Source organism: Ciconia boyciana, chromosome 14 (genome assembly GCF_034638445.1).
Source record: "Ciconia boyciana chromosome 14, ASM3463844v1, whole genome shotgun sequence".
NCBI classification, from domain to species: Eukaryota; Metazoa; Chordata; class Aves; order Ciconiiformes; family Ciconiidae; genus Ciconia; species Ciconia boyciana.
Genome location: NC_132947.1, coordinates 17146037 through 17170571, shown reverse-complemented (window position 1 = coordinate 17170571; position 24535 = coordinate 17146037). Strand labels below are relative to the sequence as shown.

Here is a 24535-nt window from a genome sequence, read left to right as displayed (position 1 = left end):
CCCGGCTGCAGGGCTGCGCTCCCCGCGGGAGCCGCCGCCGCCGCCCCGCGCCCCCCCACGCGGGACCCCGCGCTCACGTGGGCGGCGCCCTCCCTCCCCAGCGACCCCGCCCTCCCGCCGCCGCCTCCTATTGGCCGCCTACCGGTCGGCGGGCGGGCCGCTTTGTGACGTCACGATCAGCTGTCGGAAGGTCCCGATTTGTGCGGGGGAGCGGCGGGCGCTCGGCAGAACCGCGCGATCGGCACCGGCACCCGCACCCGCACTACCTCAGCGCCTCCCCGCCGCTCCCTCCCGCCGCTCCCCGTCGCGGTGCCGTTACGGGCAAGGTGAGGCTCCCGCCGACCGGGGTCTGCGCGCTGCGGGGGGGTGGGGACGGCCGGGGGCGGCGGGCAGGGCTCGGGCGGAGCGGGCTCTCACCGCCTCCGTCTCCTCCCGCGGGGGGGGGGCAGGCGGCGGGGGGGGCCCGGAGGGGGCCTGCCCCCCCCCCCCCGCACCCCCCCGCGCCTGTTGTTTGTTTCTTCATCACCGGATTAAGATTCGAGGTTGGTCTCCGCTCCCATTGGCTCCGCTGTAGTGACGTCTGCCTCATTTGCGTATGACATTGAGACGTCATGAGGCCGGGCCCCCCTCGGGCCCCCCCGCGTTCCGGGCGCGCTTGTCCTGCCGTGACCCGGCGGAGCGCAGCCTCCCCCGGCTGCCGTGCCCGGGGTGCCCGGGGACGTTTTGGTGGTGCGTGGGGCTTAACGATCGTGGTAGCGCGTGGGCGTCCCTCCCGTGTCCCTGCAGCTGCTCGGCCGGCATCGCCCCGCGAGTCGCTGCCGTGGGTTTCCCCAGGCAAGCTGCAGAGGTGGACGCGTCTCCCAGTTCTTATTAGAGGCTGTTTGGGTGAAAGCGTGGCTTTTGGAAAGGGAACGCGGGTGGGTAATATGGACATTTACGTAACATCGAAATAGCTCCATCCGTATTCTCTGCTCGACTGACTGCTTCCCAGCAGATGCTTGACGCTTTCGGACACCTCCGTCTTTAGATCTCGATTTACTTTGTCAGTCCCAGCGGTTTTAATGAGATTTGGGCCTGTGCTTAGATATTTTTATTGAGTTTAACTGCGATGCCCGGGCAGGAGCCGTGGGGCCACACGTAGCGGGTGAAGGATGCTGGCAGTGCCAGGCTGAGGCGCGTGCCGTGGCGTCCCGCGGCGCCACCGGTGCGGCACCGCCGTGTGCCAGGATGCCGAGGTCGCGAGTAGGTCGGGTACCACACGTAGCGGCTACTTTTGTTATTACTGCTCTAAGAGCACCTGCTTTGGGACAGCTCAAAAATGTCATCGGTCCTAAAAGGTCAACTCAGGCCTCTCGCCTGGGACCGCAGCAGCTGGGCTGAGCCTGGGAGGCCCTGGGCACTAAACCTGCTCCCATCAGAGGGGCTCATCTGCTGAAAAACTTGGACTCTGTGGAGTGTCACTGTAGAAACGTGCTGAAAAAGGCATTATTGCTTTTGTAGTTTTTTTATACTTATACATATATCTATACATTTATGTCTCTTGTGTGCAGGGGAGCTACAGCCCTGCTTAGAGAGCCTGAGCAAAGGCACTGGCACCCCGGGGTCCCAAGCTGCTGGCTTAAAGCGCCGCTCCTGGGACCAGCACCACCCACTGCTGACAGGGCTGAGCTGGGTGGGCGCCCAGCGCTGTCGCTAATTTGGCCGAGGCTTTGCTGGGGTAGGAAACCATCCCAGAAACAGGTGTTGGGCTCCAGTACGGGACTGTGCTGTACCTTCTTTCCCACCGGGCTTAGTCTACAAAGTGCCAAGAACAACTGGTTTTGCTCTAAAATAAATCTTTCCTCTCCTTTTATAGTGCCCCCCCCCCAAAAAAAAAAAAAAAAAAAAAGAAAAGACAAAAGCTTTCTGCTGGAGCCAACTGTCACCATTAGGAACCCATTGCATCAAATTGGTGCTTATCTGGCCGAACACAAAAGGAAAAACATAATGGAAATTTTTCCCCTTGAGAATAAACCGGTATCACCTGCTCGTAGCAAGACTGGAAAAACCTGAGACATGAACTCTTATCTGAGCGCTTTTTGGTGCTAATTGCACAGCGAGCCCTGCGCAGGCAAGCCTCACCCCAGCGCACTCGTGGCCCCGGGCGGGCTCAGGACAGAGCTGGCGGGGAGCTCAGGGCTCCTGCGGTATGGAAGTCCAGCCTGCCAGTTAGTGTTCAGCCTCCGGCGGTTTACGGAGGGTGTAACGTTGGGGCTGCTCCCCTCTCAATGCGCACCCTCCTAGGGATGTTTCACCTAGCGCGGCCCAGAGAGGAAACTTCTGAAGTTTCATAAGGACAGCTCATGGCAAATCTAAAAATTTCTTGCTTGCTCAGATCCTGCTGGCCACTGACAGATTTTCCAGGGCTCTGTGCGATGACATCAAATAGCAGAAGGTCGGGTTTGTCCTTGGGGCAAGGACCTTTCCTGCAGCAGTTACACAAGGGAGCCGGTGCAGATGGGGACACCAGCTCCAAGAAAAACACCCCCCTTTCTGCAACCCCAAGTTCCCCTCCTTCAGGTGGGATCTGGAGGAGCATGTGGGGACTCCTGTCCACACTGAGCTCCTGGGCTGGCTGAGGAAAGCGCTTCCGGGTGCTGGCTTGGTCTGCCATTAATAATAAGAGTCTCAGGACAAAGCGTTTTTTGGGGATTTTTTCTAACTACTCTGCCTTCTCCCCCCTCCACTTCCCTGCTCTGCAGTGGAAGAGGCTCTGGCTGTGAGTCAGCCTCTGGGTTGCTGGAGTCAGTCTGTCCGTGCTGGCGGCAGCCTCGGGGTCCAGCTCTGCCTGTGTGGCCAGAGCTCCCCAGGGGAACCCCATAAACGAGGCTGCTGGCAAAGCAAAGGGATCAGCAGGAGCTGTAGCACAGTTGTTGAGTGAGCAAATGCATTAATCCAGCCCTGCCAAACTGTCCCGTGCAAGCCCCTGCCAGCTCTGGTCCCTTCCTCAATCGGGAGGGATAGAGGAGAGTGCAGGGATGCTTCACTTGTCATTTTTGGGGTGATGAGCAGGGCCCCCCCCAAGCTACCCAGCTGCCGGACCCCCTTCTCCTCCACTTTGTGTTTCCATGCTAGGTTTAGGATTTTGGTACATACAGCACGGCGAGAGCAGCCTGTGAAACACTTGTCTAATTTAGGTAAAATGAGTTGAAAATAACATTTCCCAAGTGGGTTGGAGGAAGGCACCTGATTTATACCTCCAACGCCTGCCGCGATGACTGCACGGGGTATTCTTAGCTCTGCCGAGGAAGGACCGCTTCTGCCGCTTGTCAGCAGCATCCCTCCTGCCACCGAGTATTTATGGAAAGTTTCAGGGAGCCTGTTGCCATTTCCAAGTGGAGTTGCTGTTGTTCTTGCAGCCTGTGACTTTTGGGAGCTGCCAGCCCTGCAAAGCTGCGGCTCCTGCCCCGGCAAGCTCCTGGCACATCCCGGGGTTTTCCTGCCGATCCTTGTGCCTGTTCTTGGCTCCTGGGGTTATTTGCAGCGATGGTGACGCAGAAAACTAATTACTGTGTCGAGGTTTCTGAAGGGGGAAAAAAAAAACCTCAATGCATTATGGTTTCCTTACTCCTACTTTAACTGTTAATATTTAATACCCTCCGGCTAGTTTTAAAAGGACTTTCTGGGAGGATTCTGATAAACTTCAGTCATTAAGAAACTCATCTGTCCCCAAGTGAGCATCACCTGTGGGCTGTCCCCTTGTGCTGGCAGTGGCCTGGGATGGGGTTGACAGGCGGAGTAAGGGAGCTTGTGGAAGCCTGGGAAGGGTGGCAGCAGCTTGTGCCCCAGCGCTGGCCATACCCCCTCCACAGATGCGGGACATCACGCAGCTACGGGTGGGCTGAAAGAAGGCACCAGAGCTCTGACCAGCCCTGGCCACCGCATGGGCAGAGGAGCCTCCTCCTGCTCCAAACTGCTTCTGTGGGCACCGCCTCTGCCCGGTGACAAGGCACTGCTCGGGCAGCCGTGCCTTAAACCCCCTCGCAGGGACACATTCGGGTCCCTCCTGCGCTGCAGTTCCCGTGAGGCTGCCAGCCCCAGTTCTGCTGGTGTAAATGGGGCAAACGTTTGCTGCAGGGAAAGCGGAGGCTTTCCAAAAACCTGGAGAACTTTGGAGCTTGATCTGCCGATGGCTGTGGGCTGTCTCAGCCAGAAAAGGGCTTGGTGGAAACTGCAGGGACTGAGGTGGCGTGTGGCCATCTCGCTGTCTGGGTGCTGTTGGTAGCAGCCGGCCAAGGAGCCTTTTGTCATGTGAAGGGCCAAGAGAGTCACCCCCAACCCTCCATGACGGTGACACTGAGGAGCTGATGTTGTCGATGGCTTGAGGGGAGGGTCTGGAGTGACTCAGGGATGATGCACTGATCACATTGGCCAGGAGCTGCTCCCTTCTAGGGTGGATGGGAGATCATTGACTCACAGACTCACAGAATGGTTTGGGTTGGAAGGGACCTTCAAAGACCATCTGGTCCAACCCCCCTGCCGTGGGCAGGGACATCTTCAACTAGATCAGGTTACTCAGAGCCCCGTCCAACCTGACCTTGAACACTTCCAGGGATGGGGCATCCACAGCTTCTCTGGGTAACCTGGGCCACTGTCTCACCACCCTCATTGTGAAACATTTCTTCTTATGTCCAATCTGACCCTACCCTCTTTCAGTTTAGAACCACTGCCCCTTGTCCTGTCACTACTGGCCCTGGTAGAAAGTCTTTCTCCGTCTTTCTTATAAGCCCCTTTAAGTATTGAAAGGCTGCAAGAAGGGTCCCTGGGGCCTTCTCTTCTCCAGGCTGAAAAATTCCAACTCTCTCAGCCTTTCTTCACAGGAGAGGTGCTCCAGCCCTCTGACCATTTCCGTGGCCTCCTCTGGACCCGCTCCAACCGGTCCATGCCTGTCGTGCGCTGGGGACCCCAGAGCTGGACGCAGTGCTCCTGGTGGGGCCTCACACGGGTGGAGCAGAGGGGGAGAATCCCCTCCCTCGACCTGCTGGCCATGGTTCTTGTAATGCAGCCCAGGATACGCTTGACTTTCTGGGCTGCAAGAGCACATTGCCGGCTCATATCCAATTTGTCACCCACCAGTGTCCCCGAGTCCTTCTCCACAGGGCTGCTCTCAACCCATCTGTCCCCCAGTCTGTGCTGGTGCTGGGGATTGCCCCAAGCCAGGTGCGGGACCCTGCACTCGCCCTTGCTGAACTTCATGAGGTTCACATGAGCCCACTCCTCCAGCCTGCCGAGGTCCCTCTGGACGGCATCCCTTCCCTCTGGTGAATCGACTGCTCCGCTCAGCTTGGTGCCATCCACAAAGCTGCTGAGGGTGCATCTCGGGGATAAAGAGCCTGATCCTGCCTCTTTAACACAGTGTTGCCAAGGATTTCAGAGCAGACAGGACAAAGCGAGGGTGACGATTAAAGCTCATTTTGGGCCTTGCTTGTCAGGATCTAGCTTCTGTCTCCAGCCCACAGGTTTGGTCCCAAAGGCTTTGCCAGCTGCGCTGGCAGGAGCTCCCCCGCAGCTCCCGAGCACCGCTGGGACCGGCCCTGGTAGGGCTGCTCTGACGCTCGGGAAGCCTTTGCTCTCTTCCCACGAGGCCTGTCTGATCACGCTGACCGTCCCTCTGCCCAGCTCCTGCTCCGGCCAGGACCGGCAGCCAAGGCACAGTCTGGCCAACCATCCCCGGGCAGCCCTTCCGTGAGGATCACGGCACGGTGCAGCACCCTGGCTTTGCCGGCTCCGTCCGCGCTGCTGCCAACCCATGGTTGCTCTCGCAGGTTTTACCAGCGAACTGACCTCCCCAAGGTCCTGTTTAGGATCTTGGTGTCCCCAGGCAGCGGGCGCTTGTGGGGCGAGGCAGGCTTGCTTTATCCAAGGGGCTGATCCTGCAAGCTCTGCCCTGCCTGCGTAGCCCCGTGCACCATGGTACAGCATGGACCTCTCACACCGGTGGGTGGTTGAGGGCCACCCCGCACCCCCTGGCACGGAGAGGGGGGTAGCTGGTGATTTATTTAAATTCTTTGGGGAATGATCCTTTAAAATGATCCATCTCAACTTTTGCTCTTGGGGGAGCTTTTAACTCTTTCCTGCTGCCCCCAGAGCTATCGCAGCTGCCTGCAAGCCCCTTTGCCCCAGCCCTCCCAGCGTGCCATGGCTTTGCTCTGGAGCAGGACAGCCCTGACAGCCCATGATCACGGGGGTGGCTGTGTGTGATGGGAGCGTGGTTATCCCAGGGCCTTTAATTACAGAGACAAAGAAAATGAAGTTAAATTTGGGAGAGGGAGCAACTGAAACTGATAGTATCTGCTGTGTCTTGTGTCTTCAGGACAGGAAAGTTATCTTCGGCTTAGGGTGGGCACCCGTGGAGTCCAGACACTTCAGCTCCTGCCTTTCCCATTGATGCACCCTGTGATTTTTTTGGGGACTAGTTTCTAAGCAGGTGGGTGCTGGGGGAATGAGTGCAGCTCCCGGGGGGGGCTGAAGGAGGAGACTGGCTTTGCTGCTGTCCAGTGAAAGCTGCTGCCAAGTTTTAACAAAATAAAAATCAGAGGTTTTCTGCTCTCTGTTTTGACTGTGTAATTTATCATTTGGCTTTGAACTTGCTCAAGGATGAACTCCTTACTGGGGGCTCTCCAAGCCAAGCCTGCAGAGCGGAGGGGAGTGCTCTCGTGCCGTCTGGGCAAGGAGTTTCGGCAGGGCTGTGTGTGCGAGCCAGCCCGCAGTCCAGCAGCAAGCTCTTCCTAGGCTGGCTTTGCTGAGGCAAGGGGGAGGATCTCTGCCTGGCTCAGACCTTGGCCTGCGGTAGCTGCTTGGGTGCTTTTCTGGGTGACCTTCCCCTTGCAGCTGGGCTGGGGCCACCGGCCTCCTCCCGTCCCCTGTGTGCCAGCTCTCATCCCCAGCTCTCTGCTGTTGTGTGGCATGCACATCTGGGGGGGAAAGACTGAAATTTGCACGTAGGTCCCTGGCCAAGGTAGGCCAAGAGCATTTCCAGCGTCCTCCCCAGGGAGGCAGGCTCAGGGTGCGGCACAGGGGACCCTGCTGTCCCCAGCCCCCTTCAGCCCTGGTGCATCACCCTGAGAAGCTGCACGGTGACGCTGGGGTCAGCCTTGTCTCAGCACTTCTGCCACAGCCTGGGAATGCTGCAGGCAGAGCTGCCCCAGCTCAAAAAGCGCATGAACCTGCTCCTGGCCTTGCACCAGGCCAGGCCCGTGGTGGTCTCGGGGGATCGGAGCCCCCCGTGCCTGCCAGGGGCTGCTGGGTGCTTCCTGCCCCTCTCCCTCCTGCCTGGGGACCTGGGGAAGGGCAAACAGTGGGAAGCCCTGAGACATCACCAGCAGGTACCTGGGAGCGATGGGGTTTCTGCCACAGTTAGATATTTAATGTCTATTAAATAAATAACACTAACATAATATTAAAAGATATTTAATAAATAGGCAAGTGCTGCAGGCAGCTGCCAGATTTCAGATTGCAGGCAGGGAGAACTGGCATGTAATGAAGCCATGGCTGTGTCCCGCGGCCTTCAGGGCTGTCCTGGGTGCCCTTTGCCAGCCTGGCCCGGGGGAGGCTGGATGCGCACGTGGGTCCCAGGGGAGGGAAATCCCCACCCTGCTCAGCACGGAGCACACGAGAGAGCCCGGTGGGCCAGTTGCCATGCATTGCCCAGCTGGATACCAGCCCCTCTTCATGTTGTTTCCCTAACTTATATTATTATGCTTTAATGCTCCAGGAAGGGGGGGTGTCTGGATAATTTAATCGTGGGCGCACTGGAGGATAACAGAAAGGCCGTGGCTTTGCTACGGTCGTGGTGATGGGGGCTGGGAGGGGAGAGCTGCCTTAGCTGTACCTGCAGCTCTCACTGCAGGCAGAGGAAACGACTCCGTCATGTCTCAGTGCCCCGAAACCTCCCGCTCGGCGCTTCCAGGGGAAGCCAGGAACCCTCTTAGGACACAGAGTGGGGAATCCTCGCTGACCTCTGATTCATCGTGGCGAGAGGCTCCTTGAGCCTCAGCCAAGTCTGTTTTGAATGCTCCATCCCAGCCGGGACCCAGCTCGTTCACCTGCAGCCGCTCCCCCTGGATGATCTGGGTGCAGGGTGTGAGTGGAAGGGATGGACGACGGCAGTGGGGGGCTGCCATCCCGGAGGGAGTGGGAAGCGCGCGGCGCTGGCGGGGGCTGGACCCCTGAGCACTGGGGTCTGGAGCCGGGCGCGGTTGTAGCCGCATGGTCTGCCCTGCACCTGGGGAGCAACTAAAGTCACCTGGGGCTTGAGACCTCCTCAAGGGGACAGGTAGCGTCACGCTGCTGTCCCGGCCGTGCCAGGGAGGGAGAGCTGGGTGTTGTGGGGCTGCTTCGTGCTCCAGCACTCCCTTCTGCATCCCGGGGTGGCAGAGATGCAGGATGAGCCCCCGAAGCCCAGGGGATCCCACCCATGGGGAAAGGCTCCCCTTGGTTTTTCATTTGCTGCCTTGTGGAGCAGATGTACCTCCCGAGGCACCTAAGAGAAGGCAAAAGGCACAGTGATCCCACAGTGGGTAAATACAAGCGTGCCTGAGCCCCGGAACCGCAGTAAGCGCCCAGGCCAGCCGCCCTTCCCAGCAACGCTGAGGCTGGAGAGGCTGCTTCGCTGGGGGGGGTCTGAGCTAGAACTTGAGCTGTTGACGAACTGGCACATGTATGGACCGAGGCTCGGACACTTCGTGCCTCCCTGCGCCCTTCTCATTCCGTGTTGCCCAGAGCAGATGGGGCTTGACCAGGGTCCATGACCATTTGCAGGCTCTACGCCACCTTGGTCAACAGAGCCATGAACTGGGGGTTTGCCCTCTAAATGCACCCACGGCAATGTGCCAAGCGAGGCAGCACACAGCTGTCCCCTCTCCCTGCATCTAGCTCTTGATGGCATTTTAATGCCCTTTAATGTCTCTGGACCAAAAACTATTTTATCCACACAAATATCACTCTGCACCTTGTGGCTGCCATCTGTCTGCGCCTGTCCAAGAGCTTTGCAGTCGTTAATAAAATTAGCGAGTCCTAACCTCGCCCTGAGCTGCGGGGAATGTGTTTCCCCAGGGGTAAACCAGTGATGAGCATAGATGGCGCAGAGACTCGCCCAGGGCTGGGATAACGCCGTCCTCGCCCTGCCCTGCTGCAAGGGGGACAGCATGCTCGCTACCGCTCGCTCCTGCACACTGATGATGTCTGTGCGCTCGGGGCCAAGACACAACCCATAGCCAAGTGCTTTGTCCCGTGGCTCTTTCTAAGGTCCTTGTAAAGGAGCAGTGATGACACATGTGACAGTGTGATCTTTTGGGGCTGGAGGGTGGCAATGGAATGCAGCTGCATCAGAAGAGCATCCCTGCAGGTATACACACACACGGAGCGACGATAACAGTAATGACTCAAAATAAACCAACCTCAAGCAGGTATGGGCACAGGCAGGGCCTGAGCAAAAGGCTAGCAGGGCTTCTCGGGACCCAGCTCGAGGAGGGGAGGGTGCCACGCTGGCGCGGCTGTCAGTGGGTTGGTGGTGGGTTTCAGGGATGGCTCGTGCCATCGTCCTCAGATAGGGCAGCACTATCGCACCCTTTGCCCTGCCCTTCCAGCAAAGCTTCGTACCACCAGCCACGCTCAATGCCTGTTCAGTGCCAGGGGCGGCAGGTCCCCCCCGACTTTGGGACAGTGCTTGGCTCTGCCCCTGCCAGCTCCGGCGATGGGTCCCCTGGGACACGCTGCCCGTGAGGAAGGGGACGCGATGTGGGGCTCAGTGCAGGCGGGGGGCTGCAGGGTGCAGGCACCCTGCCCTTCAATGCTGCTTTCAGATGCTGTGTGTGATGCCCTTGGAGATGCCAGCAGCTGGGACAGCCCACAGCACAGATCAGTGCCAGAGCCACCTTTTCACTGTCATGTCCGGCCGTCTGAGCCCTGGGTATGCAGGAGGGCCATGCTGCCAACCAGTCCAAATGCATTATTCCTTTTTCATTCCCTTTTACAGGCCTTTGCACTGAAGCCAAGTGAAGAACCTCAGAATTGCACTACACGCCATTTAAGTCAGCTACAATTTTGCTAGCAGCAAAGCATCTCCGCCACCACTGAGACCTCGAGTGCTGTTTTTCCCCCTCCCTGCCCACCGCTCCCATCTCCGCGCCTGGAAGCCAGTGCTCAGCAGTAGCTCTAACTCACCGTCCATCCTGCTGGACTGCCCCCCCACCATGTTTCAGCGTCTCACCAGCCTCTTCTTCAGCGACAGCAACACGCCGGAAGGCCTGGAGGAGCCCAAACCCTTTGTCGAGGAGGAGGAGGAGGAGGATGGCTGGCTCATAATTGATCTTGCAGGTGAGAAAAGCAGGGGGGACTGGTTTCCCACAGCCTCTGCTGCACCTTGTCTCTCCGGAGCTGGGCAAACCCCTTGAGATGACAGCAGATGAGCTTTCACCACTAATGGTCAGCTCTGCCCTTCATCCCTCCTCCCCTGGTCCCCCCGCCCTGCCTGTGGTGCCCAGCCCTGTGGTCAGGGCGGCAGCCCCCGACCTGATCCTCCTTTTTCCCTTTCCTCTCCCAGCGGTGGTTCCTGACGTTCCGCCAGCGTGGGAGCAGCAGCAGTGTCCCCGGCCAGGGCTGCTGCTGCCCTGGAGCCTCCAGGTGCCTCCGTGCCAGGACTGGACGCTGGCACAGCACTGGTCTGGGGAGGTCACCCAGGGTTTCGGTGCGATCCTGCCCGCCGGGGGCTTGGTGGGGGACGCCAGCCCACGTGGGCCGTCTGCCTGCGAGCTGTGGCAGTGCCGTGGCCTTGGCTAAGCTGTGCCGTGGGCAGCACTTTGCCCAGAGGAGCTGGTCTCGGCCGCTCCCTGCGGCACCCCTGAGGAAGCAAACCGGGAGCCTGTTCCCCTGGGGAAACCCCAGTCCCCGGGTGCTGGTGGAGGGGGCCAGGGTTTTCCTCACGCAAGGGCAGGCAGCCGTGGTGCCTGCCTGTCCCAGCTGGGGACGTGCCACCCACGCTCTGGCCATGTTTGGGTCATTTGAGTCCATCAGGGGAGCAAGTCTCAACTTCAAAGGGCTTATCTTCCCAAATCATTCCCAGTGCCCATGCCAGCAGCACTCAGACAAGGCATGTTTGCTGCAAGGTCCCCATACCTAGAGATCCCTCGAGGGTTCCCTGTTCCCAGGGACAGTGACAACCATCGGGAGCCCCATTTGACACCAGCCAGGTCAAATTCCGTGTGTGCAGAGCTTCTCCAGCTCCATTAAGACCTTGGCGTTACTATTGTAGGGTCGATGACTCAACCGATTGTAATGATAATTTTATGACCTTTTGCTTGCAAATTGAGCAGCGAACTTAGACAAACAAGCCTGCCTGTGCAGGAGCTCCTCGGTGGCCACCGTCTGCTTTTGCAGCCTCCTGTGGTGCCCCAGCCCAGGGGTTCACAAATGTATCCTGCAGGTTTCGGAGGAGGGTTTCGTCCTCCCTCTTGCAGGCATCTGTTCTCCGAGCAGATGCTCCCTGCCTGTCCCCTGTGCACTGAGCAGAGCTCGTTTTCGTGATGCGAGTCATTTGTTAGGGTTTTTCCCCCATGCGGTGAGCTGGAGAGGGGACCAGAGCACGGACAAGCCTGGGACGGGGGACAGGGACAGCCCCACGCCTGGTGGGAGCACTATGGAGAACTGGTGGAGGTGGATGGGTGGCGTGGGCATGGGCAGCCCTGTCCTCTGGGCTCTCTGGTGACTGTCCCGGAGGGTGTCACAGCAGTGACACGGGAGGGGGCTGGTTGCAAGGAGGTCTCTGGAGCAATGGGCACGCAGCCGCCACGTGTCGGGGCCAGCTGGCAACGGCTGCAGCATGCCCAAAGCATGCCAGAAGGAGCCAGGAGTTCCCCAGACAGAGAAACGCTGGGCTGTGCCCTGATCCCCTGGGTCCGAGACTGGAGCCGGCTCAGCAGGGACCCAGGGATGACTTTGGTACAAAAGGCTCCCATTTTTTTTCCAATCAAGCGGCCAGGCTGTCGGTGCAGAGCCGGCTTTCAGCAGTGTGTCTACCTGAGAACTGCCACCCCACTGCTAATCCCCACCGGCACCGCTGCTGCCTTTCCCCGTAGCATTCCCTGGCCAGTGAGGGACTGATTTATTTCAGCCCTATTTCTGAGGCTGGAGTTATGCAAAGCACTTAAAAACTAAACCCGCTGGCTCCAGCCCCCATCCTTCACCTTCAAGTCATGGTGGCCAGAAAGCATCTCACAGCCTGGCTCCCTCCCAGCAGCGGGGCAGCCTAACAAGCCTCCGAATTCGTTCCCTCTCAGCTAGGTCTTTGATCCACAGGTTGCAAAATGCATCCGAATTAACCAGATCTCCCAGGAGTGTTTCAGTTGCCCCTCTCACCCCATCAGCCAGCCGGGCTCCGCTCAGCACCCAGGGAGGGGCAAAGAGCATTTCCTGGTGCTCAGCGATACAGCTGCAAGTCACCCAGGGATTTGGGGACCCCAAAATATTCCTTGTGACATTAAAACCCACCTTGGCAAAGGATGGGGACAGGTAGCCATGGACGGCTGGGGCAGGGTTCAGCCACGCTGGGTCCCCTGCTCCCTGTGCCCACAGCCCCCCAGTTGCGGGAGCGCTGCCGGACCAGGAGCACTCCAGCCAGGCTCAGTGGCTGTCTCCAGGCTGACAAATAATCTCCAGCCCAGCATGTCAACAACTATTAATAGCTTGATATCCACTGACCTGAAGAAAGACGCTCTCGTGTTCACAAGGCTAATTGTGGCCTGCCCTAAGCCCCGGGCTGGGGCATCGTCTGCGGGTGGGGCCGGGGACACGCTGGGTGGCAAATGCCGGCCCCGTGCTTCATGTGCTGTCTTTCTCCACCACAAGAACACATTCACCTCTGGTTTCTCCTGCACCCTCGCCCAGCTGCGGGGTCACACGTGTCCATATAGATACTGCACCGCATCCGCCCCAAGACCAGTTCCCTCGAATCCCCCTGATGAGGCCGGGAACGGGTCTGGGTATCCTGATGAGCCCAACATTAGGCGCAAGCACCCTTCCCATAACACAACCAGTAATTCTGAGCACTGGCAGAAAAAGCACCAGCCCAAGTGCTTTTGCCAGGTGGAGGTGAGGAAAGGAAGGTGAGGAAGGGAAGGCGAGGAAGGCTGGGGGGTGGGGGGCAGCTGCTGGCTCAACCACACAAAACTCGGCCACTAATGGACTGAAGCTGAAGGCGCAGCGAAAACCCTTGCTGAAGAATTTATTCCCCTGGTTTCTTCCAGAACAAAAGGTGTGAACTGTTTTTTTCCTGTGTGTGTGCTTGGTTTCAATGTTTGCAAAGTGCTGGGTGGTGTTTGCAAGCACAGGCGGGCCAGCGCTCCTCGAGTGGCACGGCACGGCTCAGGTGCCGTAAGAACAGGCAAAAGCAGTGTTTCTTGCCGGCTGAATTTCTTCCTTCGTTTTGAGAAGGAAAAAAAAATTGCTGCGGTAAACCCTGCTGGTTTCCTCAACTTTTTGGTTAACTACCGAACTAGGACCATTTCCATTGCTTGCTGGCTTAGCAAAGCCGGACCCCGCAGCACCGGCAGCGGCCCCGGTGCGGAGGCTGCTGGTTGGGGTGCGATGCGGAGCACTGCTGGCGTCTCCCTCCCCGCGAGGTCCCATCGACGCCGTGCCCGACTCCAGCGATGGTGATGGTGGGGGGGTGTCTCTTGCACTAACGATGCCCCTTTCTCTCCCCCTCCCCTCCCCACTGTACATGGTGTGTGTGTGTCCCCGCTGCACCCTGCATGGCTCTGCACCCCCGCCACCCCCAGGCAGCCGTGCCCGCCCCGGCGCAGCCCGGCGAGTGGGTGCTGGCGGTACCGGGCGCTCGGCACGATCCCGCCCAGCACCCCCAAGTCCACCGCCGCTGCCGGCCGCTTCCCCGGCTCCGGCCGGTCCCTGCTTGATGGACGAGAGTTGGTTTGTCACCCCTCCCCCCTGTTTTACTGCAGAGGGGCCCAGCCCCAGCGGCGTGGGGAGCAACCCCATGGAGGACCTGCTCATCGAGCACCCCAGCATGTCCGTCTATGTCACCAGCACCCTCGAGGTGGACGGGGAGGGCCCCGAGGACGATGCTGCCGGGTGAGTGCGGCTTGGGAGTGCTCGCTGGGGGACTGGGGTGGACAGTCAGTCCCGGCATCCCCAGTCACCGCATACGCCTGGGAACATTTTGCCCACACTGCCCACGGATGGAGTGGGGCTGTGAGGGACCTCGGTGTCCCCACATCCCACCTCGGGGAGCACCCTCCACACCTGGCAGAGTGCCCTGGCCGGCACTGTGCAAGGATGGCAGCCTCCGTGGCCCGAAATACTCTGCTAAGGGGATCTCAACGCCATGTTGAAACGGCCATGGGTGCAGGACCGTGAGCTTGCTGCCAGGCTGTGGCGGGAGAGGGCTGCGTCCCCCTCCCCTGCCCCGAGCAGGGTCTCCTGGCACGGCCGCCCATGCCGATGCCGCCTGTCACCCCACTGCCCGTCCAGGGGGGTTTGCCAGGCTGGGCTTAAACACGGGGTTTTGCACAGGTATGGCACAAGCAAAGCGAACCCAACAGGACAAGGTGGCCCTTTGGGCACAGTGGTCCCCCCCAAGACGCCTGGCTCCCCCAGGCAGGAGGGTGCTGCAGCCCCCCCCCGATCCCCCTCCTGGCTCTGTACTGGCCCGGCACAGGGGTGTCCCGCAGCCACGGGGGATGCCACCAGCCATGGATGTAGATGTTTGTCTCTGCCCCAAAGTCCAGCTTAGCGGGGGGGAGGTTAAACAGAAGTGCCCCAAATGGCCCCACTGCCCTCTCCTCCTCCAGGAGCTGTGGGATGGAGCCCCCCCACCTCCTTCCCCAGGGCCACAGCATCGCTGCGGCCCCTGGGGAGCTCTGCCCTCTCCCCGTGGCTGCCCTCCACTGCCCCGTGGCACTGGGAACGCCCTGACCATGCACACGCTCAGCCCTGCTGCTGCTGGCCGAGCCCGGGGTCCCACTGTGCCGCGGGGTCCCTGCTGCCCCCGGTCCCAGCCCTCCAGTGTCTCCCCGGGATGCCCTCACCGGTGCGGGGGAGGAGGAGGCACCTCCCCTGTGCCACGGCGTGGTTGATTACCCACAGCACAAGGCTTTGGGGTGAGCCTCCACCCAGGCTAGGGGACACTGTTCCTCCAGGACTTGTCTCTTTGCAAAGTCTCCCTGAGGCCACAGATTGATCTCAAGAGCTTCAGAGGAACCTCAACCCTGGAGGGTGTAGAAAGAGGGCCAAAGGGAGCTAGCAGCGGGCCAGAAGACCAAATGGGTCACAAGCGGGATGGAAATGGGGCAGGGCTTGGCTTCCCTCCACTGTGCTCAAGGGACTTAGCCACTGGGGGGGACCGTAGGGATGCCCCGTTCCTGCTGGTGTCTGAATTTATCCTGGGTGTCCTAGAGCCCACCTTTGCCGGAGTGTCCCCACCCCTCGGCAGGCTGCTGGGGTGGAAGGGGGCTGGCTCCGTCCGGGGGGCATGGCATGACGGGGCGGAGGGGTTTGGAGACCCCGGTCCCCTTCTTGCTGGGGTGGGCGAGAGCTGGGAGCCAGAGGCCGCTGACGGCCCCTTTCTCTGCAGGGAGGTGCCAGAGCCCCGGCTGGAGCGGCACGTGCCGCACCACAGCAGGTCCCTCTCGGTGAAGGCTGCCATCTTGGAGAAGGTCGGGCAGGCGCGGCGGGTGCAGCGAGCCAAGCAGCTGGCGGAGAAGCACCGGCTCAGCCAGAAGGCACTGCAGCGGCAGAACCGGGCCTGCCAGCGCCCGCTGCGCCGTGCCAAGCAGCACGCTGGGACCTTCGTCCACCAGCCCTGCCAGCGCCACTGCAACTACTGACCTCGCCGGGATGCCCGCGCCGCTGCTGCCCCCCGGCGCGGGGAGACTTCACCCCCCACCCCGACACCAGCCGCCCTGGGGAGCACCGGCCCCAACGAACACCGGTGACACCGGGCTGCGGTTTCACTCCAACTCCCCACGCACACCTGCACACCCGGTCCCCCACTCCTCGTCTTCCTCCCCCCGCCCTCCGCTGCTTCCCCCACCCTTCGCCCCCAACACTGCCGGGCCAGCAGCCCCCAGCCTTCCACCCTCCACCCTCACGGCCATGCCAGCCTTCACGCGGGAAATCGGTATTCCTGGTGAAATCACCCGTTTCCGAAATCCACGGTGAAGCCTGTTTGTCCTGATGAGCCTGTGACATCAGTGCCTTTCTTCATGACGTCATGACTCCACATATAGCCAGGCTGGGATGTCACAAGCAGAGACACCAAGCGGAAGTGAAAAGAGCAATGAAGCAACAAGATTTGGGACTTTTAGGAAAATCTCATCAATGACACTAAATAATGCTTCCTCCCCACCCCAAACAGCAAATACCCCCTTCCCTCCTTGATTTCTTAATTACATTTTTACCATGATAAAACAAAAACCCCAGTGCCAGTCCCGCAAGGGCTTGTCATGGGGAAGAGCTGGTGGAAACCTTCATGGCAGGGTCAGCCGGGCGGCTCGTGGTGCCTCGTGGTGTGTTTTTTAAAGACAACCTTAAAAGCAATCTCAGGAAACCAAGCACCGTCCCAGCACCTCGCCAGAGCCCTTGGCTGCCGCACCAGGAGGGGGTGTCCAGCCCGGGGCCAGCAGTAGCCTCACCGTGACTGGTGGTCCCACCGAGCTGCTGGCTGCTTCATCTGAGCAAGCCCCCTCCTCCTGGAGCCACCCATCTGCGCAAGCCGCACCTATATACATGCATATATACGTGTGTGTATATATGTCTCTATATACCTATATACTTGGAAGAGGCACCGTTTAAGCCAAGGAATGTTGGCTGCCCGGTGTTAACCCCTGGGAGGGGAGTGGAGGCAGAGACCTGCGCAGCTTCCCCGAGGCGGCAAAAGCACGTTGAAGCTGGTGGTGAAGGGATGCCGAAGAGGAGGCCAGAGGGAGGAGGCCGAAGTAAGGGCACAGATGGACCCAGGAGCGGCTGCAGAGGGACAGGATGGGGCAGGCCCGGGCAGCGGGGCCGGGCGAGAGGGTCGCTGCAGTGGAGCCATAGTGGGAATGCCTCCTTCCCCCACTAAAAATTGCATCGTTTCCCATGAAGGGCCAAATTCTGTCGTGGGCAATGCTGATTTTTAATGCAAATCCCTCCCCTCCCCGTGACCGAAGTCTTCATTCTGTCTTTCAAAGGATTTGGTCCAGACTTTTCACCAGCTCCAGCACCAGCTGAGATGGCTCCAAACCCAGCAGAAATTTGCTGACCCCCCCAGCTCCCTCCCTTTAGGGACTGGTTTTGCACCCCATGCTCCAGGGAAGGTCTGGCCATCATGTCCTGCTCGTGGCCAGCTCACAGCCTGGATTCCCACCCTCTGAGACAAGAAATACCCCCATCCCCCTGCAAAAAATGCTAATTTCACAAGAGTTTTTTCCGTTCACCATGTTACATCCCTTAATATCAGCTTGGGACCTGAGTTGAAGGAATCATGGTAAGCCCAACCTCAGACAGCTGATATTTATTAATTTTTCAAATGAGATTAAAAACAAAACGAACCCTCTTACGAGCACCAGCCCCCAGCTCTGGCCTGGGAGCCTGGACGGCGGGAGAGCTGGCTGGTGATGCTTACCTGCAGTGTTTATCTTTTGCTCCAATGACGGTGTTCCCAAAAGCATAGGAAGAACGAAAAAACAATTTCAAATATCTGTTTTCAGCCTTTCCCTTTCAATTCTTCCAGGCCAGTTTCTTGTTTCAAGTCGTCCCGAGACCCGGCACCCTCATCACATGAGTGATGTGATGCCTCCTGCCCCTCTGTCTGCAGCAGCCGGTGCCCACCGGGCAAGCACGGCGCTGGCTGCTGTGCTGGCGGAGGCACTGGGCCATACTGGTTTGGTCTGCTTTTTCAGCCTTTCTGGTAAGCGTGGCAGCACCAGAGCTGATTTTTCACAGCCAGTGGGTTATCAGCAGAAAACGGGCGGGCTGGGGAGCCCAGCGTTTCCCCCCAGCCCTCGGCATCACCCGCCAGTCCTTGGACCTCGCTGCAATCACCGTCCCTCGCCACCGAACCCAAGACCATGCTGGAGATCGCCGTGTTTCATCTATGGTGTCTTCTTGGCAAAGAGACTGACAACTCCTTGACTCGAGGGGAACGTTTACATCCTTTGGCTTCCTGGGCTTCACATTAAATGCCTTTTTTTTCCCCCTGAAGTGTTGCCTGTTACAAACTGGGAGCATGGCATTTGTAGGGGTGCTGGCACAGGTGCTTGTGAAGACAAGCAGGGGCTGAGCCCGAGCTCTCACGTGTCCGATGGATGTCTGATGGGGTGCTGCCTTCCCCGTGCCTCTCTGTCCCGTGTCGCTGGATGATGTGCTCTGTGGCTACTGGGCAACAGCGTTAGAGGAAGCATTTTTTTCTCTAGCCCAAATATACATCAAGAAGTGGACAAGCCAGGGAATGTCCTGCCTCCCAGCCCGTTCTCCATTGCAAATTCTCCTCCTGCGCAACCGAGATGGCACCAGTCCCTCCAGAGTGCTCCCGAAATCAGAGGCTGGCTGTGACCCTGTCACCTGCAGCTCCCAGGGGAAGACGGGTTGGAGGGCAGCAAGGCTGGCTGGGAGCAGCATCCCCGGGGCGGATCCTGCCATGTCTCACCTACCAGACCTTCCCGTGCCCACCAGTGCGGTGGCAAATGGTACTCCAGCAGAAGAAACCCCTCATCGAAATCCTCCTCTGCATCCCGCTCATCCATCGTGAGCCAGAAGCTTGTGGCCGTGCTCCTGCGGGGCTCAGCGCAGTCGTGGCTGCCGACCACCGGCTCCCAGCACCCTTTTCAAACAGCTGATGCTGTTACTCCGTCCTGGTTTTCAGAAGCGAATGCAAACTGTTTTCTTTTCCTTTCTTCTTTCCGTGCCCGTCTGAGGCATCTTTCATCACGCTGTGCCCAGCCAGCACAGGACATGAAGCAGAACTATTGTCACACTTTATATCAAGAGTATGTTTATAAAGGGTTAATAAATTATTAATAATGTTTTCATGAAGAGATTAATCCAGAGTCCTAGCATCCCACAGGTCGATGGACTGCGCTTACCACAGCATATATGGGCTCCTGCAATCCCCCCTCTCTTTGCCCACTTGCTCATGTATTAACATCTAATAATCACCTATTAACCCCCTGCAAAGTGGCTGTCGATCCAGCAGTGTGACCAACCCTTCTTATGCTGCGGCAAAGGTGTGTTCAGACTGCGCTTTGCAGAAGCCCTGCAAGGCTCCTTTCCTGCCCGACAGTGAGCACAAGACCTGGCCTGATACCAAATCTCCTGCCCAGTGTTGCCAGAGCAAGAAAACCCCTTAACGCTGAGGTTATGAGCCTCCTCAAATCTTAAAACAAATGAAAGGTGCTTACAAACTGAGAACTTTTCCTGTGTGTGCACATGTGTGCATGTGTAGATATTTCACAACATGGTATGGGTGTTCGGTAGGTTGTTTCAGGGTGCAGGTTTTAGTTTTTTAGGGGTTTGGTTGTTGGGTTTTTTTGCACCCAGTATTTTCAATTTGTGACTAGCTGTGTGATGCTCCGATGGGAAGGTGAAGCAAACACGGCGCTGGCTGGCAGGGAGGCCCTTGGGCTGGTGTCCTGCTTGAACGGCTCGGATGAGTCTTGCTTTCTTTTCTTTACTTGTGTAGGGGGAAACTACAGCATGGACTCAGGGACAAACAAATATGCTGGGGTCTCTAAAAATGTGTTTTTTCCGGGCTTCTCTGTTCAGATGTAGGGTTTGTTTCTGTCTGTGAGGCCCTTGGTTGCGTGGTCCTGAAGGATGCTGCAGGGACGTGGCCAAAGCCTTTGGCAGCACGTGCCGGTGAGAGGCTGCACAGGCTGCTGCGCGTTGGACGAGCTGCAGGGTTTGATGCTCCGCCATCGCGCCTGCATGGAAAAGGAGCTGTGGCCGCTTGTGGTGAAACCACCCCTGCGCAGCAGCCCCTCTTCGTTTGCCCATGTCCTGAAGTTCACCTTACAGCTGCTGGAACATGGCTCGTCCCTCCTTGGGCTTGTTTGTGAACGACCGGGCACAGATTTTAAGCAATGAGCCCCCAAGAGTTTGGGAAGAGAAGCGGAGCTGTGCTTTCTGTGTCAGCCGCAGCTGGCCTTGCTCCCACCGCGTCCCTGGGATCAGAAGGCAGCCGGGATGGGGGAAGCCATCGGAGCAATCACGTGGAGAAAAGCTGATGCAGGTGACAGGCGGATTTGTGGGAGGAAATTTTTGTATTTCTTGCAATGAAAGCATAAAAAAAAAGGGAAAATTCCCCAGTGGAGAGACCGGGGCAAATCTCTGTTCAGTAAATGCCAGCTTTGCCTGGGCAGCACGGCAGTGCCGCAGCCGTGGCTGCCGGGGCTCTGATGGGCGAGCTGGCTCTGGCCCCGGCCGCAGCTTACCAGCCCCGCGCTGGTATTGCAGCAAGGAGCAGGCACGGGCAGGCAGGCGTGGGGCATCAGGACCCTTCGGGCAGGCTGGGGCCGTGCTGGCAGCACGGCCTGGAGCTTGTGGAGGAGCAGACCCCTGTGGTGGAAAGATCCTTTCCACCACTCAAAGTCACCATGGTGTAGGGGATCTTCTCCGAGCAAGGCACGAGAGATTTGCATCTCAGTTGCCTTCTTTCGGTACGGGGCAGGGCAGCTTATCTCCATACCCGTGCGATGGATGAACCCCCCGAAGCGAGTGGCGAGGCTCCCCCAGCCATCAGGACGAGACCGGGAGAGGCAGTGGAGCAGTGCCACCTCTCGAGATTAAAACCAGATCACGCCAGGACACGTCTAAACCTGCATACCCGCACGCACCCACCTCCCAGGGCGGCTCCCCACATGGCTCTGCTTGCCGCACCGTGCAAAGGCAGGCTAGCGGCCACGGCGCGGCCACGGCATGCGCAGGACACCTCGCCGGCAGCCACATCAGCTGCAACGAAGTCCTTTCACTGAATTTTGGCTCTCACCTGCACTGCAAGGCCGGGGGGAGCTACCAGGGGACATGAGGCAAAAGTCTTCGTCACCCGCTGCTCTGAAACTTGCACTCACAAATGCGCTTTCCAAAAAACCCTACTGTAAAAGCTCGATCTGGAAGGAAAACTATTCTTTCCATGGGAGTCAGCATTTCTTTTTCATCATGGATAACATAAACGCATGGCTCATCCCAAAGATCACCGCTGTGGGAATCTTCACTCTTCCTTTAGGCATGTTTCTAATCAATAGGTAATTTTACATTTACATCTTACTGAATCCTTTTCCTCTTCCATCCAGCCCCACTGGGGAGAAAAAATCCCCACTAGATGTCTTGTCATACCAGTCAGCACAAAAAAAAAGATGAAAAAAATACTCCAGTGAGGTTGTAGACTTGAATCACACAGCTCTGCAATTGCTCCTCTGGAGGATAAATATCAGTTCCAGTGCCCTGCATAAAGTGTAAATTAAATTTCAGGTGAATTTATTGAAAAACAAGTGAGTGCCCAAAGATTAAACCATATAATAATTAGAAAACAGCCAGTAAAAAGCGATAGGACACCTCAAGTCAAGAAAAACAGTTCTCAGCATCTTCCTGTTGCTGCCTGCCAGAAGGCAGCGCCGAGCCCTGCTCCCCTGTGCTGGGGATGGGGTGATGGCAGTCCCCGAGTCTTCCCCGAGTGTCCGGGTTTAAAACAAGGGGCCACCCGTGTCCAGCTGGTGCCACGGTGACTCTCTAGCCACCGGGGACTGTCAATAGCCACCATTTCCACAGGTGGCACAGATGTGCCTCCAGTTTGCTGCATCTCCTTTGCTGTCTGCGCTCAGAAATAGCTGCTGGTGGCGAGAGGGAAGCGCCAGCACCCCAGCATCCCCCCCCAGTCCTCAGAGCTTCCCCCCAAGTCCTTCTCCACCACAGGACCGTGTCTGGTGACCTCCTCAGCACAGCTGCTGGCAGGGACCAGAGCCCAAGGACAGACACCCACCACACTTGCAGCCTCTCCATCCCAGGGGACTCCCACCGTCAGATCAGCTGGGGACTTAGGGCCTTAAATGGGGTTGATCGCCTCAGGGCTTGTGTTCTTCAAGGTGGAGCTTTCCATCTCCGCCCATTTCTCTCAGATCTGCTCAATACAATGTCAAAGTCATGAATAATTTCCCGGCGTCCTCAAGGGCTCAGTCCTCATCCCATTAACACGACCAGAGCGGCTGTCATGGGTCGCATGAACGTGGCCGCAGAAGCTGGATGAAGCAGTGGGAGAGGCTCTGCGTGGTTGGCAAGTCCCTCTTTCTGCAAGAGGTGTCCTCAAACCCATCAGAGATGCTGCCTTCTCCTCCGCTTGACTCCAGGATGCCAGTGGTGGGAGCACTCATCAGCCACCAGCTCTGGACAACCAGACACAGCTTGGGCAGGAGGTCCCTCCATGGCCTCCCGTTTCATGCCGTTTATCGATGCATCATCAAACAGCCTTTCTTTTTGCTTCTTAAAAGAGACCTGTGTCATTACTAAACCCACAACTCTTTCCTTGAAAGGATGAGGATGACAAAGAACAGCAGCTCCATTTAATAACAAAGACGGCTCTTATGTGTAGTCCTTTTTAAAATTATTTTTTACAGAGAGGTGACACACTGGTGTCCCCCCATTACCCTCACTCTGAGCTAATACCTCCCGGGCTGGCTGGGGGCTCTGTTGGAGGGATGCTACCGCATGCCCCAGTGCATGAAAACACTGCCGCGAAGCTTTGGCTCTGTTACAGCCAACCACGAAAACCCCTCTACCTTCCACTCTGATCGTATTTTATCACCGGGGGGGGAAGATTTTATCCCTTGCAAATGGAGGGGGAAACGAGCACAGTAAATTGTAAGTGTAGCTTAAAAATGGGTTGCACAGGGGAGCCCAAAGTTTCTCCACTCTTTCACGTTCACCTTGCCTATCCACATCAGGGAAGCCGGGAGCAGCTATGCCCAAGTCTAACTGAAATCTTATCCTCAGCTTTGTATCGACACAATTATGCTTCAGGAAATCTAGGGATGAGGGAACAGCACAAGGCATAACAGTAAAATAGTAATATTTTCTCTTGTATCATAAATATATCCATACAGAGCCAGTGAGCACTGCAATATTTTATTTGTATGTATCAACCCTAGGTATTCTGCTTGTAAAACTCATCCACGCGCATTATCCATCTCCATGCTGGACTGACTGTACATGTGCCTTTCACCCTTTTTCATGGTTTGTCATCTTTTTTTGACACAACTGCAGAACTTGAATAAATCAGTGAGCTATAGTTCAAAGTCCTATGCAAGAGATGACTGGGGAGTCAGTTTTCAATATTTCCGTGTTTCTGTGTTGTTTCAGAAGTAGACACTGGGATTTTCAGAGAAGCCTAACAGAATTAACACCCTAAAAAGCATTTAGCTTTTTTTTTTTAGCTAAAAAGCATTTAGCATTTCGGATGCTAAATCTCTTAGGCAGCTTTGAAAAGCTCAGCCTAAACCCCAGTTCCTTGCCGGTTTGTGTGTGGAGAGCGAGCGGTAGCGGCAGAACGAGCACCAGCGCTTCGCCAGGACAGACGGCCTGTTCAATAGCTGGTGTTTCCGTTCAAGAGAAAGGAGAAGAAAGTGCTGTTTGTCGGAAAAGGTTGCCTTAAGCTTTCCCTAAAATGCATCGGAGAATGCTATCGTCCCCAGCTGCCAGCCCTGCGCCCACCACCGCCCCGGGGCAGAGCAGCCACGCGGTTGACCTGGTTGGGGTGTTGCAGAGGACCCACGCCATCAAGCAGATGCCCACGCAGCAGTTCTCTATCAGCCGTGCTCTGCTGAATGCCTTACAACAGGGGACAACTTCCACACCGGGATTTTGAGAAGAGTTAAAAAAAAGCCCCACATTTTTCTACATCACCTATGCTGTAGGACTGAAACCTCGTCCGAAACTCGAAGCTAACAAAATACGTCCATTTTTTGTGTGTTACATGTTAAATAGGTGTAAGCAAGGTTAATAGAGAAAGGGTGTCTACTTCTCGTAGGACATTGTTTAAACATTTGCCGTGTGTCAACAGACTGAAGGACACGACTGCCTGGAATACGTTATGTAGTGTGCCTGTGTGTATGTAACCTGGTTTTGGTTGTTAGGTTGTAATGCTGTCTTTTGACTGAAAAAAAAAATCTAATATAAAGAAAAACCACAAGAAATAAAAAAATATATTTAAACTTTATTTTATGTGTATTCCTCTAAAGCCTGCAAGTAAACCTGTTTGCAAAAAGCTCTGGTTTTTAAAATAAGCTTTTAAAAGTCAATGCCGTAACTATCAGAGAGAAGTCAATAGAAAAAAAAAATCCCCTTTGAAGCCAAGGATGCACAGGGGAGGGGATGGTACCGGCTGAGTCGTTTGAGGGGATTTTTTTCCCTCCCCGTTACCCTAAAGCTCAGTAGATGATTGCAAGGGCTAAAGCAGCTGCTGATTGCCCTGAGAAAGACAAGTCCCACATCAGCCGATCTCTACAGCATCAGCCGC

The 24535-nt window shown here is 57.2% G+C and overlaps 1 protein-coding gene across 3 annotated transcripts; it reads left to right on the top strand.

Annotated features, from left to right (window-relative positions):
* The first annotated feature begins 48 nt into the window (after positions 1-48).
* On the top strand, positions 49-24209 carry TP53INP2 (tumor protein p53 inducible nuclear protein 2). Of its 3 annotated transcripts, XR_012045094.1 has the most exons (5): positions 49-326; positions 10016-10356; positions 13815-14124; positions 15626-17518; positions 17765-24209. XR_012045094.1 is itself a non-coding variant. In XM_072878841.1 (4 exons), the coding sequence occupies exons 2-4, from the start codon at positions 10233-10235 to the stop codon at positions 15876-15878; spliced, it is 507 nt and encodes a 168-aa protein (XP_072734942.1). In that variant the 5' UTR covers positions 49-326; positions 10016-10232; the 3' UTR covers positions 15879-24209. The 3 variants fall into 3 exon arrangements, 2 of the variants coding, with proteins under 2 accessions (XP_072734942.1, XP_072734941.1); XM_072878841.1 differs by having other exon boundaries at positions 13995-14124; positions 15626-24209; XM_072878840.1 differs by having other exon boundaries at positions 15626-24209.
* The last annotated feature ends 326 nt before the right edge of the window (positions 24210-24535 follow it).